This window comes from Pseudopipra pipra, chromosome 8, assembly GCF_036250125.1.
Source record: "Pseudopipra pipra isolate bDixPip1 chromosome 8, bDixPip1.hap1, whole genome shotgun sequence".
Lineage (NCBI taxonomy): Eukaryota > Metazoa > Chordata > Aves > Passeriformes > Pipridae > Pseudopipra > Pseudopipra pipra.
Genome location: NC_087556.1, coordinates 29,276,020 through 29,293,793, shown reverse-complemented (window position 1 = coordinate 29,293,793; position 17,774 = coordinate 29,276,020). Strand labels below are relative to the sequence as shown.

The following is a 17,774-nucleotide window of genomic DNA, read 5'->3' as shown; positions in this document are numbered from 1 at the left end:
TAAAGACTAACTTCAGGGTGATAGAGCAGCAACTGTATTGAGAATATAGTTGTGGCAGGGCAGGAAGTTTCTGATTTACAAGTCTTTCAGAAAATTCCTTCTCAAAAATTACTGGTTTTCAGGAAGGTGTTTTCAGCCCAGTTTGCCCGTTTCTTTCGTTTGCTTTTGTGTTACATGTAAATTGGGCAGAAACAATTGTGAATAGACCACACAAGTGTACTAAATAAGTATCGGTTCTTGTTTGTCCAAGTGTAACCTCAGCTTGAACTTGGAAATCAAAACATGCCAGTCTCTTTAGCTTTTACCAGAGGAGTGCTAATCAAAAGCTAATTCCAAAGAAAGTTCTGGGGGAGGTGCAAGGAATAGGTCAGTAAATGGGTGTTACATGAGGAGGCATCACTAGCTTGGAAAACACAACTAGAGAGGAGATCACGAGAGATAAGAGTATCTGGGAATTGTCATGTCCAGAAAGCCTGCCAGGTAGTAAGTCAGGAATCAGAGGTTACTTAAAAAGAATGTGAAAAGTGAATTAGCTGTTAGCTAGACCTTAGTTTGCCATGGGTTATCGGGGGCATAAAAACCTTCCTAAAAGTTGTCATAAGTTTCATTCCTATTTTTGGAGGGTTGTACCCTGTTGGAATTGCTAATTTGCCAAGAGTAACAATTGAAAATTATCCAAAATAGTCTGCAGATGAAGAGACACAATGTGCTGCCCATGAGCTGGGTATTAAACAATAAGCTCTGAGCTAATGGAGTAATTCCCTTGGGGTACTGTGAGTTGGAATCATGACTTTGAATTCAGCTGGAATTACCTGAGTACTGAAGTGTGGTAAAAGAAATGACAGGGTAACAGCTTAGATGTACCTGGCCATTGTTTATCCTTCAGAGTAGTTTTACAGCTGAGGATCTGCACGTGCTAAGCTGGGAAAATACTCCAAAATTTTATCTTCCTTTTATAGGACAATTAAAAGCTCTTCTCTTAGATAGTTTGTAACACATTTGCTCTTTCTTCCTCCTCTTGTTTAATTCACCATTTTGTTTTCATGTATGAAAGACTGGGTTGAAGAAGGGACTGGGGTTAATGTTATGGAAGAAGGCCACCTTGGTGGTTTGTTTCTTGCAGGGACAGTTTGCAAGAGTAAGAGGTTAAAAGGTCAATTGGTTTGGCCTCCTTTGGGAAGGAGGTATAGAAAGATGTGGAAATAAGGGAAATATCCTTTCCTTTTCCTGTGTAGAAGACTAACACAAATGCTTACATCAATACTGAGGGGAAAAATGAAAAACTCCTCTGATAAAATTATGTCACGTTACAAAACTGAAGTTGGGGAAAAGCATTCATCTTTCTGAATCACTTTAAATTAAATCAGATGATGAAAGAGCAATTTACACAAATCACAGAATCTGTTAAGTTGGAAAATACCTCTGAGATCATCGAGTCCAACCTGTGACCCAACACCACCATATCAACCAGACCATGGCACTGAGTGCCATGTCCAGTCTTTCCTTAAACACCTCCAGAGACAGTGACTCCACTGCTTCCCTGGGCAGGCCATTCTGAAATGTAATCACCCTTTCTGTGAAAAAATTCTTCCTAATGTCCAAACTAACTCCCCCTCCAGCATAGCTTAGATCATCAGTAAAGATATTAAACAGAACTGGGCCCAACACTGAACCCTGAGGGACACCACTAGTGACTGGTCTAATGATACATCCAAGATGTATATTAGCCTGTTTCTTAAAAAGGCAAGTCAAGGGCACTCAGGTGGCTACAGGAACTTGTATTGCAAGCACAGGTTGCCAGTTCATGCCATTGTGATTTCTTTCCATATTTAATCAACTAAAATAATTCTATTTTCTTTAACAATTTGTTTTAAAAATATCAGTTTTTCCCAACTTGCCATTTATAATAAACTGTCAAAGCTATACTCCATTTCCCATGGGACATTTATTTCCCTCCATTGTATGCACCCAGCCTCTTATTGTTAGATTTCATGAGTACAAGCCTGCCCGCATGGGTTTGTTTTGCCTTCAGCAAAAGGGTTGTAGTGAATTTGTCTGAAAAACATTTCCCATCCTTGCACTGGCAAAGAGGAGGGGTTTGGCAGCAGATTTATTGAGTTACATACTCAGATTTAAATCCTGCATGTAAAATTCCCAATATATGTGTGTCCTTCTCTGATTTCCAGAACTCATCACTGTCCTGATGTCTAAATGGTTATGCTTTAAGCTTTGAAAACATTTATCATACTGTAAACGTAGTGAGTTTGTATTTTTAGCTTTGACAGAAATATCTTGATGATCTGGAAAAGCCTGCATGATATCATCAAACCTTTTAATTTTAAAACAAAGCTTTAGAAGGCATTGCCTGACCTGTGGTTAAAGGATGACTGAGGAAAAACTCTGGCCTTCCTACCGCTATGAGAAATTATAATTGCACAACCTTCAAACTGCCACAGAAGAATTACTGGGATATAAGTTGTTTTTCAAGGTGATTAGGAGCTATTTATAATTAGAGATTTCTTGACCTTGACTCCAGTGATAATATTTGCCTCTTTCTTCATTTCCAAATCACTCGCTCTGGGTCCAGCTAGGTTTGGCAATATATTTTTGTATAACTCCAATGAAAACTTGTCGTTCCTTTTAAAAATTAAAATAATAATAAAAATCCCCCCCAATTCTGCCCTGCTTTACCTGTTTCAGAGCAGAAGCCTGGTGGTGTTATCTTTATAAAATTAATGTATTTGTGTTTTATAGGGAGGGGAAATAGTTACAAAAGGAGTGTAACCAGTACAAAATACCAGTGACTCGTAGGGGTTGTGGCAGCTTCAACCTTTATCTAGACATATGCTACTAATGGTCATGAGGATTGCAAGGAACTTTTTGGTGACTCAATTATTCATCATTAAGTCAGACTGCTATTAGCTCTGTTCACAGGGCTAAGCCTGCGTGGAGCAGAGTTGGTGAAATCATTCACGTGACTTTGCATAACCATGTTCGTTAGGACAAAACAGGTAGAGGTGATTTCTCTTTCATAAATTATATGGGGTGAGCAGAGAATATGGGATAAAGATACATTTGCTATTAAATTTTCAAAACTATCCAAATGGGAGCGGGTAAAACCCTATGCTGTGTGCTGAGGGTTAATCCAGCTGTGTCAGCTCTGAGCCCACCTGTGCACTATTGGCTGAGAGCAGGGGAGGGAGGCAAAGGCAGACAATCCACTGCTTAATTTAGACAGTGACGAATGGGTTGCTGTGCAGGATGCTTCACTCCTGGATGTCTGGGGTGATGCAGATGCTAAAAAGGGAAAGCCATTTTCTCATATCTTTACAAACAAGGTGTCATAGGTGGCAGCTCGCCCTGGCCTGCATCTTTTTAGTGAGGCCACTTAAGGTGTTTGAAGTGTGGCAATCTTGATCATTCATCATATTATAGTGCCATACCCGGTCCCCCTACTTTTCCATGCTTTTGGGCTGGCTGATTCCACACCACAGCCATTTTGTCCAGGCATTTGCTTTTGTACCTGGACACGTCAAATATGACAGAGATATAAGTGCATGGAGGAGCTGTGCTGCTCACTCTGCATTTTAACCGGTACTCTGCACTTTCCACCTCCTCCTCTTCGTTATCTCGGCACAGCTGAATACAGGGATTTGCAGGGAATGGGAGTAGGGAAGAATCCAGGTTATATTGCAAAAAGAAAACATAAGAAAGCTCAAGGTCAGGGGGTGCAGTCTGTTGGACCCAGGTATGGCGCCAGAGAGAACCATGGTGGGAACCATTGTACAAAATTTCAGGAGGGGTTTTCAGATTTTTTTAGTCTGCTCTGGCATATGGTTGGGGACCACTATTTTTACCTCATGGCCTTTTTATTTGCAGCATGTGCTGGTTATAGGTTAGACTGATGCAGATTGTGCTGAATGTGATACTGAGATCCTGCCTGCATGCACTGTGTGCTGATGACATCCAGCCAAAGGCTTAAATGTGCCTCATGCAGGCCTGAGATCATAATAGCTTTTATTTGTAGAATTTGGATGAACAAATGGTCTTTTCTTAGCCCAGCTCAGCCCTATTTCCTTTCTATTTTAGGAGATAATGATAATTGCTAGCTTTTCATGTATATACCCCACAGTTTTGCCGGAATTAAGATCAGGTTTATTTAAAAGCCATCTCAGCCTAATACGACAGAAATGGGCTATTAGTTTACTTTGATTCTAGACATTCAATGTGTCTCTCATATTAGCAGAATGGAAATGATGTTAATTTTCTTTTGCAAAACACTTCAAGGAACCCAGAAAGAGTAAGTAGATGTCATTGTTGCTAAAGAATAATAAAAGGATGTTATCAACCCCTTGTATTAAACATGAGCACAAAATTAAGTCTGGTGCTAAGACTTACTTTACTGTGCCTTTGGCTTACAAAGAAGCAATTAAGCAGAGGTACTTCATAGGTCCCTACTTCCTCCATCTAAATGGTCTTGGCATCACTAAAGATCAAGATACTGGACTAGGTAGACTGTTTGCGTAAGGCAGTTTTTCTATTCTCACTGCCTCAGAAATTCAGTTAGAAACAAAATGAAGTGCTTCAAAAATCTCTTTGTTGATTCCATTTCTGAGAAATTTCAGCTTCACGGAAGCTTTTTGGATAAAAATGAAAAAAAGCATGGACAATACAGCAGATTTTTTGAGGGAATATGTAACAGGGAGTGTATCACAGTTTGGCAGGACCCCAGGTCAGGGCTGTGGAAGCTGGCACACTAGGAAGAAGCACTAGTGCTTGGAAGCTGAGAAATGGGTGCTGTTTTTAAAACTGCAGTTCAGCACCCACTGAGACTGAGGAAAGATCTCATTTGTTGTCACAGTTGAAGACATGATGCATGCTTTAGATTTAGCATAAGAAAATGTGGGCTGGAATGGACCTTGAGAGGTCATGTGGTATCCTCCCAAAACGAAAGCCAAGAGCAGTGTACCAAAGCCACCCTGACACGTGTTTGTCCCTTCCTCACCCCTATGCTGGAAATTCCAGAGCCTCCCTTAGTGACCTGTTCCAGCCTTTGCTGTCATTACAGGATGGCATGGAGCCTTGAGCTGTCACGGCAGAGCAGAGGGATCCATTACATGGTGTCACTCCTTGTCATTTCATGATTTCAATTTGTAACATATGTCCTCTAGAGAAAAGTCCTGGTATTAGGACATCTCAGGGTTGCTTTTCAAGTCCAAGTCATGTCAACAAGTCTGTGACTTGCATTTTATCACGAGATACCACGGTGCTTAGTCCCCTTCCCTTCTTTTTTTAAGGGATTTGAGAAGAAAAAGAATGCTGATAGAAAGAGGGACATGCTGAAAATGATGACCTGGATAGCAGGAATGTGCAGCAAATATTTGGGGCTCTCTTGGCCCATTATCCAACAAACAAAAGTCAGGCCCTGTAGTCAAAAGGACTGACTCTCCTCTCTTTACAAGTTGTGATAATAAAACTTAGACTTGCCCTTTTTCAAGGCATGGGGTTGCCTGGGCCATAAATCCATGAGGAGATGAAGGTTTTCAGGCTGTATCTGTTCAGTCAGCTTGAGCCAGTGGAGTCAGGATGATCTTTTCCCTCCTGCCTGAGCTTTAAAGGTTCTGTTCTATTTGTCTCCATTCGTTGCCATTTGTTGATATTTCAGGCATGTAGAGAGGATGTTAGATTAACCAAAGGAACACTGAGTTTGGGGATAATAAAATACGGAAAATCCCTTGTTCCAGGCTGTCTCCTGTGTGGCTTCCATGTGTGCCTCAGCTGATGGGCATTCCCTTTCTGCTTCACTGGGCTTCCAGGCCTTCCCCTCCCTCAGTCCCTCTGTGCCCTGAGGCTGGGCACAGAAGCTGTAGCACAACCCTTGCAGTTCAGTGCTGTCTGCTACATCAGTCTCTTCAAATCTTACCATGTGCTGGATTGCCCCTTAACAGGAAATCTCTGAGTATTTTACATTTGAGTAGAAAGGAATGGAAGCTTGGGGCTGAGCCAGAGATTTCTCATGTAACATGAGATATTGTGACATCCTCTGGGACAGAGGGCATTCAGTGCTCCTGGCTTCAGGTTTGCATTTTACCATCAAAGAGTCCTTCAGAATCACAGTGAAAACTGAGTGTTGACTACCGGGGTAGTACCAAAATTCCTGAGCAAGAGTCCTTATGCCCATTAGAGATCATGAGAACTTCAGTTACCCACACCTGCAGGTGGAAGACAATATGCCCTTCCATGCAGCCTTCACTGCTGTCATATGGCTGTTACCCGTGCCCTGGGTCCTCCCTGGAAAAAGGTGTCTCCTCTGTTCCTGGCCGAGATGTGCCACCGCCCCTGAGCTGGGCGGACGCGTGGGGCTCTGCTGCCACCACACGGGGACATGCAGCATCCTGGTGGTGCTTGCTCGGCCCCCATTCAGCAGTCAGGATCTTGGTAAAAGCAAACTGACAAACAAACAGATTGCTTTAGAAGATAGGAATTTTTTGCAGTAATGATTTTTGTAGTTTGTTCCTAACAAAATCTAAAGTCCGTACAGTGCTTGCCAGGCAGTCTTTGAACCATAAACAGCATGAAAGACAGAAGAGATACTTTCCCTCTTCTACTGAGTATGACTGAATCTTTAATACAGAACCTAGGAAGGGTTTGAGGAAAGAAAGATGTACGTTTGCTGTGTAGTTCTCCCCTTTGGTTACCAAGTGTTGTGGTGGGTGGGTGGTTAATGAGGGTTAATGAACCAAGTAGCTGACAACAAATGCATCTGTTTGTTTATTTGCAGATTGTGCTGGCTGTGGAAGAGACATAAAAAATGGGCAAGCATTGCTAGCTCTGGATAAGCAGTGGCACCTGGGGTGCTTTAAGTGCAAGGCCTGTGGGAAGGTCCTAACCGGGGAATACATCAGCAAGTGAGTAACCTCTGCACCTCTTCTGAACTTGTGACACGAGCTGCAAACAAAGAAGAGCTTGCAACAAGGTTCAGTTTTTGGAATCCTGTTTTGACCTCCTTTCCATATGCACCAAAATCTTTGTTGTCAGTGAGAGCTGAGTTGGGAAAGTAAACTGCCAAGTGGAACTGAAAGGTGATGTTGAATGATAGCAGTCTGTATTTAAAACCAGTATGAAAGGAGGTATATCTCCGTGTTCCTGCAGAGGATTAGGTGGATTGCTGCATATGTTTTGTGTATTCACCAGATAAAGTGTTGTGCCATTTTGCTTTTCAACACGTGATTTTAAGGAAAAAAAGTAGGAACCTGTCCACTTCCTACCTTTGCTAGAAAATAGAGTAACCTTGATGATGTGATTGACCTGGCACTGTATTTCTCATCTCCGTATAAGAAACTAATGAAAGGGGTTTTGAGCAGAAGAAAGTACAGAGAAAGAGAGTGGGGAAAAGTGGTATAATAATAAAATAGAGGGAATGAAGATACAGTCTCTTTTCCCCCCTTCAAGCATATAACAAGAGAAGAAATAAGAAAATAATATATGTTTGACAAACCTGCCATTCAGCTGTGTATACTATTTAATAAAAAGTAGTGTTAGTAATTTCTCAAAAAAAAATTTGGCATCTGAGAAATACTCCTAGGCTGACTAGTGTTTCCACTTTTACTTAATGTTCCACGTTCATACTAAAAAACTACATGACCTTACACTTAAGAGCAGGCTTATAGCCTTGCAAACTACCAAAGATTATTTTTTTTCTGAACAAAAACTACCTGCCTATGATAAAGACTGTGATCTCCTCTCATCCCCACAGACATAGTCCCACTGATTCCCTATAATTGCACCTGTAGGTGTAGAGAGTCTGCTCTAAATAATATGATTTATTTTAGTGGTTTGTACTGGATGCCTTTTCTTGATGGGAATTTAAGGAATAATTCTGAGAGACACTAGTGAGAAAGATTTTTTTTTTCTTCTAATACAAACTGTTTCTCTTGAACTCTCTCCATTTGCCTGTTGCTGTGTGTAGGAGTTCCAGACTGAAGACAAAGGAAGAGTGTAAGTTACACTGTAAGCAGTTTATTAAAAGGTTGTTTGTAATTTGTGGATTTTCTTTTTCAGAGATGGTGCTCCTTATTGTGAAAAGGACTACCAAGTGCTTTTTGGAGTCAAGTGTGAAGCATGTCACCAGTTCATTACTGGGAAAGTCTTAGAGGTAGGTGTTTTGTAAACTAGAGTCTAAGAATTGGGCCATGTCCCATTATGTCCTCATGCAACTGCAGAGAATACAAAAATTCTCATAGGAAAGGTTTTTCAGCTGATTTTAGAGCAAAGTTGCTTATTTTGAGAGTGGTTTAGTTCTGCAGTCATCAGGAAAAATATGTGATATAGAATTACTTGCACTAGTTTCTGTGGATCTTTGGTTTCTAATTTTTTATTTTCATGGTGATCTGCAAAGTCTGCAGATCAATTTGCATTGCTTTATTCTGTGTCAGATATGATATATTTATAGGAATAATTTGAGAACTGGAAACGTATTTGGCAACCATAAGTATCCTGAAGCTTGCAACATGAGGTTTACACATGATCTGAATAATGAAGAGAAGGTGAGAGGGAGAAATGTGCTGGAGAGGTAAATTATATGTTCAGAAATGAGAAGGCAGAAGCCATCTGAACCACTTCTTTTGTTGACTCTTATTTGGAGTCCTCAATGTTCTTATTGAAACCAGTCAAATCTTTTTAGAGATGTTTATCTTTCATTGTTAGTGCTGATCTTCATCTCCCATGGCTGTCATAAGTCCCCTTTGAGCTGGAATCCTTGAACTTTGCATGATCCCCCTGTGTCATTACTGAAATGTTTAAGAGGCCAAAATGCAGAGGACCTTCCTTCTCACCTTGTCACTGAGACATGAGGAGCAAAACTGTTATCTTTTCCCTGTAGGAAACTCTGTTCAATGAGCTTTGAGCTCAGGTCTGGAGCTGGGCTGTATGTTTTTCAGTGAATAACTGAAAATAAACCCAAAAATGTTACGAAAAATAAAAGCAGCTGGAATTAGCTAGTGAATGTGTTACAGGTTCTCTTCTTTGTGTCCCATCTACTACAGACAGAAGTCTGCATCAGCCCTCATATGAGAAGTTTCAGGTTGTACATAAAGTGGTTTAGTTCTGGAGGTCTCTGTGGTACAGCATTCAGAATATTAACTGGCCACCAATGAGATACTCAGAACATGGACACCTGGTGCATTTGTCACTGCGTGTGACAAACGTGGGTAGAGACCTTTCCCAAATCTTCGTTCGCGAAGCCCAGCCATGATGATGATACTAGAAGGAAGTACAGTTCTTTCATTAGCCAGAGTCTTAGTCTGCCTTCTTTGCAATGTGTATCCAATTCCTTTGGAGACCCATACAGATAATTATTGAGAACAGCCTGAGTTTTCTCTTGAGTAGGAAGACATGTTTCTGGCTTTCTTCTTCTGGTCTGCTACCATCTGTTTATCTATTCTTGTCTGCTGATGAGTTTTGCAATTTAGTGTTATGTATTGGTGACACCATAGTTGCATTCCAGTGCAGGAAGCACTGCAGGAGAGAAGTAATTGGATTTGTGAGATTGAGAAACATAGAATAATTTAGAAAGAATTCTAAAATTATTTGAAGTGTTTTATTTTAAGATAGGTGCTCTAACCTACAAGCAATGCAACCTATTGAGAGGCATGGAGATGGAAATTATAAAAGAGAATATTATTGGAGTCTGTGGAAAGCTGGGGGAAAATAAGCTATTTCTATCTGGAGCCCTTTGTGTAGTAGATGTGAATATGGCAAGGTTGCACTGGTGTTACTCTTCGTAGCATCAGTGAGGAAGAAAGCTAGATCTTTGAGGGGATCATCAGAACTGGATAGATTAAGAATAAGGAAAGATTAGCTCAACTGAGCTAGAACTTGGCTGTCCATGATACTCTAAGCTAAAGTTTGGGTTTTCAGAGATATTGTGTCCTGGGCAGAACTTTGATGCAGTCATTTTGGCCCCAAGCTTAGTTTCTCACTCCATAGTTCTTACTCTTCTGATGACTGTTTATTAGCAGAAGATAAGACAAGATTTTGCTGCAGCAATGAAACATGTCCAACCTCTTGTGTCTACCTGTTCTAAGAGTCAAAATCAGGTAAAAAAAAAGATAAAGATTTTTCCATTTGACATAGCCCCTGCAGAATCAGAATTTGCTGATGAATTAGAAACAGACCCTTTGAATGATCCTGTCAATAATGGAAACATTATTTCCAGTGGAAACATAGGTTCTGTTTAGACTAGAAATTTTATTTGAATATTTGTGGCTTTCACCGATTATCAGAGACATAACCCAAAATACTGCAGTAGAGGGCAGCAGTGGTTCTCAGTATGTAACTAAGCCCAAACTCCTCTAAGACCTTGCAGCTCTTGAAAGCTGACTGGTGTCTGAAACGTGTAGATTGGCCAAGTCCTTAGAAATTTTCACCAAAAAAATTAGTGCTGTGTGTTCAGGGAGGCTATTCAGACTTTGGCTTAACTGCATTACAGTATGTATTAGCAGCCTGGATAGTCCATGATTAGTGTTCTCCAGGTATCATTAGGGAATGCAGATGCAGGAGATACATCCAAATACTTTATGTCCTTAAGTGGTGCTTGAAAGTTCAGAAGACAGCTAACATTCAATAATCAGAGGAGTTTATCAGAACTGTAGGCTAGTTTCTTGGCTCATGACTATCAGAGATGCACAGTTCCAAAGGGGCAGGATTAATGCCTCTAAATAGGACTAAAATAAATCAAAACTTAGCATGAGAAAATCCTGTGTCAGCACATGTGTCCCCTTTGGGCAAAAAAAGTTAGTCTAAAGGATGGGGTCAGAGCATGACATAAATCCTCTGGTAATAACGGAGATGAGGGATCAGAAGCAGCCACGGGGCCGCAGAAGATAGTTCACAGAACAGGATGCCACAGTTCAGAGAGGGCTGCAGTCCTGTTTGAGGCAGGACAATTAACAATCTCCTTATCCTGTACAGGAGATCACCCACAGCTTTTCAGTACACCTGAAGTTTTCATTTAGATGAAGATTGAGAATCCCAGACATGATTACTGTCTTCCCTCTTTGTTTTCTTTGGCAATGTTCCTTTGGCAAATTTGAGGATTTTTGGTGATTTATATCATGCAGGTTGTCTCTTGTCCTGCTGTTTCCCTATTGGGAAGGAAACCACATTCTAGGTGTGAAGTAGTACATTTATAGGAATTGTCTATGTAGAGGTTATGACTGCCCAGCCCAAGTTATACCTACTAACATGCAGTAAGAAAAAAACTTAAAACACTTTGTATTTTGCCTTTGATAATAAAAATAGTTGTAGTAAATGTCCTGCAGTAAATATATCGATCAGTATATTCAATTTTGTCAATAAAATAATTCATTATATCAGAAGCAGAGTATACTGTCTCATCCAGTTCATCCAAAGAAATGATTAGAAGAGATTGGAGGGAAATATCTGGTACATTGTACAAACTTCCCTCTAATGGATCAGAAGTGATTAGCAGTAAGCATTTGTAGTGCAGCTTTATTTTCTGCTTATTCTTATTACATCTAAGACAGCCTGTAGAAAAACTGAAGGGAAATGAAAGCATGAAACTTAGCTATGGATTCACAGAGGGTGGTGCTGTCTATTTTACTGGTAAAATACTACTTCTTTTTAATTTAAAGAGAAGTTGAGATTTTTGAAACACTTCAGACTTGCAGCTCCTGCTCATTTTGTCCCTCAGTATATCTTTAGCACTTCTGAAAAATCAGGCTTTCAGTCTCCTACAATGAGCAGCCAGCAAGAGAGATACACACTCCTGATGTGAACCTAAGAGTCTTCATCTCAGAAGCAGCTGTGGTGTGCCCCTGGTCAGCACCTCAGCAAAGCCTGTCAAAAAGGCCAAGGTTTGGGCTCAAACCTTTAGATTCAAGCCTTGAGAGGATTGACTCCCTCCAGCCACTCTGTAGAGGTGATCTCTCTGCTCAGTTAAGAACTGCATTACTATAAAGAGATATTATTATTTTGGTAATATCCACAAATCATGGAAGAATGCCTTTTTTTTTTCCCCTAGGACATAGATCTAACAACTTTCAATAGCCATGAAAATACACAAGAAAAATAACGTGCATTTAAGTCAGCTCAGATATTTCTGATGTAATATTTGGCACGTAACTTTCTGTGACAAATAGTCACAGATGACAGATAAGAGCATGGCAACACAATAAATGTGGTAAGCGTCCAATGAGAAATAGATATTGCAACTTTCTTGAGCATACTGGATACTTTAATACTTGAGTGTTTCAGGAAATGTTGTCAAGGCAACAGAGATCAGTGTTCTTCCTTGGATTTCTCCATCAGAAAGGAATCTTTAGTTATGAAAAATTACTCATTTCCCATTAACTGGTGAAAAACATTTTTAGCAGGCAGTAACACATAGTGAGAGTGAGGAGCTTCTACAAAGCTTTTCACTAAGCTTTGGCTTTCGTAGCTTCCAGGCTTGCCCTTTGAAAGATGTCTATCTAAGCATAATCCTGCAAATTTCTGTGTAGATGTGCAACTCCACAAATCTAAGTAAACTTCAGTGTGTATTTAGCAATTTGAAAGATGTTGGCCTAAATAATTTTTGTCTAATGTAGTTTTCATGCACAATATAACTATTCCTCCAGGACTTAATTCAAAATAATTTAAATCATTAAAAAGCTTCCCATTGACTTAAAAAAATGGTGGATCATGCCTATATCCATGATTTCATCTTTGTTTATCTAAAGTGTTTTACAAAACTTCTAAGTAGAATTCTTTTAGTTCTGCAGAACAAAGACATGAGGCCAGAAACAGGTAGATATTTTGCATGAAATCAAATAGAAAATTTGAGAATAAGATTGAGGTCTTACAATTTTCACTTTTTTTTGGCTGTAACTGATATGAACAGGATTTGATCTCATAATCTAGAGACAGAGATGCATATATCTGCTCTCAAATCCCTCAACCATCTTGCTACATTACCCATTTATTTTTATAATACTACCTACTTAATATTAATTGGCAAAGAAAAAGCCATTGCGTAATTTCTCCTTGCTGTGCATAGCTCTAGTTCCTGGTCTGAGGGGCTGCTGCCTGCCCTGGGTTTGCTTCCTGTGCACTGTTGAAACTTGCACCTCGCCGTGTAAGCAGTGGCACAGTGCCATTTTCACAGATGGACCTGAAAAGAGAAATGCCAGGGCACCAGGAGGTTCCCTTGATTTCAGCCAGCAAGGTCAAGTCAAGTTCTATGTTTGTGACACTGTAATTTATGCTGAGCTTCTCCTGATTTTAAAGAGGAGTAGTAATTTAAGATGTGGTACTTAACATGAAGGAGGTTTAGTACTTGTAGATACTGTTACTTTAATTACCAGAATTTTGAGATGCCTCATCTGTGCTGTAACTAACTCTGAAAGATGTCAATTCTGAGACACCTTGACTTCTGAAGTTAGAAGGAAATAACAATAAATGTGGGAGGGAAAAACCAAACAAATGGCAAAAGCTGCTACATTTGTCTAAGAAAATTGTATCCATATTTAAGAAGGAAAACATGTGAGCCAGCAGTGCCTATCAGTTTCTTCAAGTGTTGTTTTCAGAGCTAGATTTAGAAACCTGTGCTGCGAGGGATTCATAGAAGTTTCTGCTTATTCTTACCATGTGAACGAGTCTGTTTCCAAATAAATAAATAAATGGCAGATGGCAGAACAACCTTGCTGGTTCCCATACGAACTGTAAATGATTTATTTGAACCATGCCTGCCTATGTTGTTCAACTGTTGCTTTCTGGCAACACTTACCCATATTAGCAGCTTCGCTCATGTGAGTATTAGCATTCAGATGCTTCAGTTGATTGGCTTTCAAGGAAACTCAGTAGCCTGTATGTTTAAGTCATCTATTTTAGGAAGACTTAGGCTCATAGCTCACCTGAAAACATCAACCTTCTCTGCAAAGAGGACAGAATTTAGTTAGGTACCTCAGTACAGTCATGCATCTGGTCTGGGTTCTTAGAACACTTTCTAGATAGAGGAGCTATGCAGAGAATCTCTTAAAACAAACAGATTAATTTCAATTCCATTCAGAAAGGTTAAATGAAAGACTAGCATATATTCTTCTGCTGAAGGAAGCATTTATTTAGCAAGGCTGTTTTCATAGCAGTTATGCAGGAAGTATCACAAAATATGTCATTTACTGGATTTTAATGATGCAACCTGTACTGGTAATACAGGTTGATGTGAACAAAAATTCTAAACACTTTTATAAGTGAAGCAATTAATGAACTGAACAAAGACTGTTGATAGGATGGATCCAAACAGGTTTGGTGGTATGTTTAAGTTTTAGTAAAATAATATCCCTGAAGAATGTATTACCATTCTGTTTTCATAGCACTACTGGTTTGGGTGTCTTATAGACTTCGGAGAGACTTTGCTTGCAACCTTTATCTCCTGGTTGTCATCCTCACTGTTATCCATTGTCATCCTCACACACTGTAATAATCCAGGGGAAAAGGCCACAAAGCATATGAGAAGCAGCAGCGGAGCTTAATGCATCCTTTGTTAGTTCTGTGATTTGCTTTGTTTGTGTTTAATTTTACTGCTGTTAGAATAAATGAGAAAACATGACCAGGTTGCTTGAACATCCCAGGTAAATGATAAGAAAAAGCAGAAGCACATGCTGTGGTCATTTGCCCTCTTAGTCAGCATTTACTGCAGAGCACAGGACCTTTTCAATTGTGGAAATTACCTGTGAGAGATCAGATAGGGTCAGTGCACAGGGCCCATTGAAAACTCATAAAATGTTCCTAGAGTGTATTTGAAGCGTGATCTTGCTCCAAAATGTGCAAATAGGATATGACATGTACCAGTGTGAGAAGTGGCCCCAGCACCCTGCCTGCCTTAGTCTGAATTGGGCTAGAATACAATCTCACTGTAACTGTTTCTGACAAAACTATATTAACACTCAGGAGGCTGTATAAATTCTTCAGAAGCTGTGGAAGTAATATTTAATAACTTCTAGAGAAAGAGAGCACTGAGTTCATACTCAGCAGATGCCTCTCCCCAAGGGAAAAATGTTCTGAACTGTATCGACATCAAATAGTGACACACAAAAGTGATGAGAAATGGTCCTGCCCCTGCCTGGGCTGGTGTTCTTCCCCCTTTTCCTTTTTCAGAATGGGATGGCCGAGTTGCTGCCCGAGTGGGTTTAACGCGCAGGGAGGGTTATTTGCTTGTTTTGGTGGGTGTGTGCAGGAGAGGCTGAGTGGGAGCAGAGGAGGAGTGAGGCTCAGGACTGGGTGCAGCTACAGGCACTTCTCTGTGAGCTGGTTCGGTGAGCACGCACACCGGCTGCACCGCGCTCTGCTGGGGCTCGACTCTGAACGGAGGTGGAGGAATTCTGCCCACTGGGCTGAGGAGCGAATGGACTTGGATTGAAAAATTATTGTCAGAAGGTAAACGCCTTCCTGTGAAATTGGATACAAACTGGAAGGGGTGATGGCTTTCTGGGGGGAGGAGAGGGGAGTGCAGCTTTGTGATGTGACTGAATAGCAGCCAGTGGGATCATAATAGGGTACTTGTACTTTTGTTCCTGTGCACCAGAAGGATTTTTTTAAAATTAGATAAAGAGAGTGCGGCTTATATGTTTTTTAAATATCAGGAAGAGAGGAGAATGGTACAGAGCTTGGGCTGTTTCTGATTGTAACTGATTGCTGATGTATGGAGAAACAACACAATCCTCTCTCTTAAAGAATTCTTGATATAGTTTCCTGACTTTTTTAATCACTTTGCAGACCTGTTGCATAAAAATTAGGTTAGTGTATGTTTCCAGTTTCCCTGCCTGTTGCTGAGAAGGGTGTTTTATCAGTCAATGTAGAAAGCTGATTTTTGGGGGTTTTTTTGTATAATGTGGGGTTTGTTTGCATAAAAATGGGGAAATGTTTGATAATAACTCAGGATATGGGTGAGTGGTTCAGACAGGTTGTCTGTGTAGCTGAGTAGCAGCATAGATTTAACTTCATTTTAGACTACCCTTTCCTGATGAAAAATATGCTACTGTAATTGCCAAGAACACCACACCATGCACAGGATCAAAAATCTAGAATAAATATACTTCCAGAAAAATAACGTAAGTCACTTGATATAAAAATCTAACAGGATTTTTTTGTGATTTTTCCCCTCCACCTCCATCAAAACATTGTATTTGGCAGGAGGGGTATCTGTAGTTGGGAAAGACCTCATATATACAGATGACAAAAGAATATCTGAAGTTGACAGAGCCCTAACAGAAGTTTAGTTGCTATGGCAGCATAATCACAAGGCATTAACTTCTCAGCAGTGGTTTGGAAACCATCCTTCAGTCAATTTGAACATCAGTAGAAAGGGGAGGAATGTTAAGAGGATGTAGAGATGGTGAATAATAAGAGCAGGTTGTAACAAGTAATTTGAAAAAATAACCTATTAAAGCTTCCTTATTGCCACAAAGGGATTTGTGAAATCTTGCAGGTGCTTATAAAATTATCCCTTATCTCTATAAATTGCTTTTGTGACCACAGTGTTGCTGATTAGGATCTGTATTTCCTAGCAAAGCATCATTAGTGTCTACCTTTCTGATTTATATATTCTCTGGTGTGTTTCTTGCACTAAACATTACTGAAAAACTTCAGCAGATTGATCAAAATTCTTTAAAAATTACATTTCAGTAGCGTCATTTATAGTAGCATAAAGTTTCTTGCCACCATAAACATCATTTGTGATATATAGCCATTGCATATATTCCAGTAACACACAACAGACACTTGAAACAAGTAGCTTTATCATGTCTTAAAGTTGCACAGAACACATACCAGTTTTTAGAAGAGTAACTTACCTGGATGAATTTATTGTTCATGTTACGTAGCTGTATTAAGAGTTGCTTCGTTGTCACTGCAGAACACATCTTGCTCTGCTCTTGGATCAGACTACTTCAGGGAAAACATAATACTCTATTTTTATTTAGTAGTCCACATTGCCCATCTTCTAAAACTTTGCATTGTGCTGGTGCTACCTGCCACAATCACCTACAACAGAGATATAAAACTGATAATGATCCCTGCACCAAAGAATTTAGACTAAAACCAGAATTTTCTCCAGCATCATAATCTCACTGGCAGTTGGGATGTGGTGATAGGGGAATGTGACAGTAGACTCTGCAGCAATATAAAATTATTTCAGCCAGTTACCTTTCGTTCTTTTTGCAGGATTGTGATTTGTCATTTTTAAGTCCTGCTTTAAGTTTTCCTATGAGTGAAGAGTTTGCGACTGACCTTTAGAAGACCAGGATAGGACTTAGACTATCTCCCATGAAAAGTAATTGTAGGGAAGAATGCAGCAATAACATGTTTGAAACTTGAGAAGTGGAGAAGAGCCTGTTGGGGCAAGTCTGTAGCTGTCACCTGCTTGTAACAGGCTACATCCTGGTATTGTGCCCAGCGTGCGCTCTGTGAGGACTCAGTCCCTTCCCCCTTTTATCTGCTTCGTTAGGGTGCTTTCCTGGGGAAGAAAACAAAAACAAAAAAAAAGAAAGAAAAACAAATACAAACCCCAAAGATATGTTTGGAATCTGCAGGGGCTTTGAAGTCCACAGAATTAACACCTGTCTTTGCTGACCAGGTGTTTTACAGATGAAGAAATACAATCAAATGAGTATTTTATGGGTGATTAAATGTTTGAAATGACCACCTGGAGGACAAGGTGGGTAGATTTTAATTACTTGTTCATGCTACATTAGAAGATCATCCAGGTGTAATAGTTC

The 17,774-nt window shown here is 40.0% G+C and overlaps 1 protein-coding gene across 15 annotated transcripts in view; it reads left to right on the top strand.

Annotated features, from left to right (window-relative positions):
* The window catches only part of ABLIM1 (actin binding LIM protein 1), a 201,083-nt gene that overhangs the window by 117,478 nt on the left and 65,831 nt on the right, over positions 1–17,774 (top strand). For all 15 annotated transcript variants that reach the window (XM_064663410.1, XM_064663409.1, XM_064663405.1 and 12 more), the window contains exons 5-6: positions 6,782–6,908; positions 8,062–8,155. In XM_064663410.1, the coding sequence (XP_064519480.1) occupies positions 6,782–6,908; positions 8,062–8,155 (221 nt within the window). The remainder of the gene's footprint in view (positions 1–6,781; positions 6,909–8,061; positions 8,156–17,774) is intronic.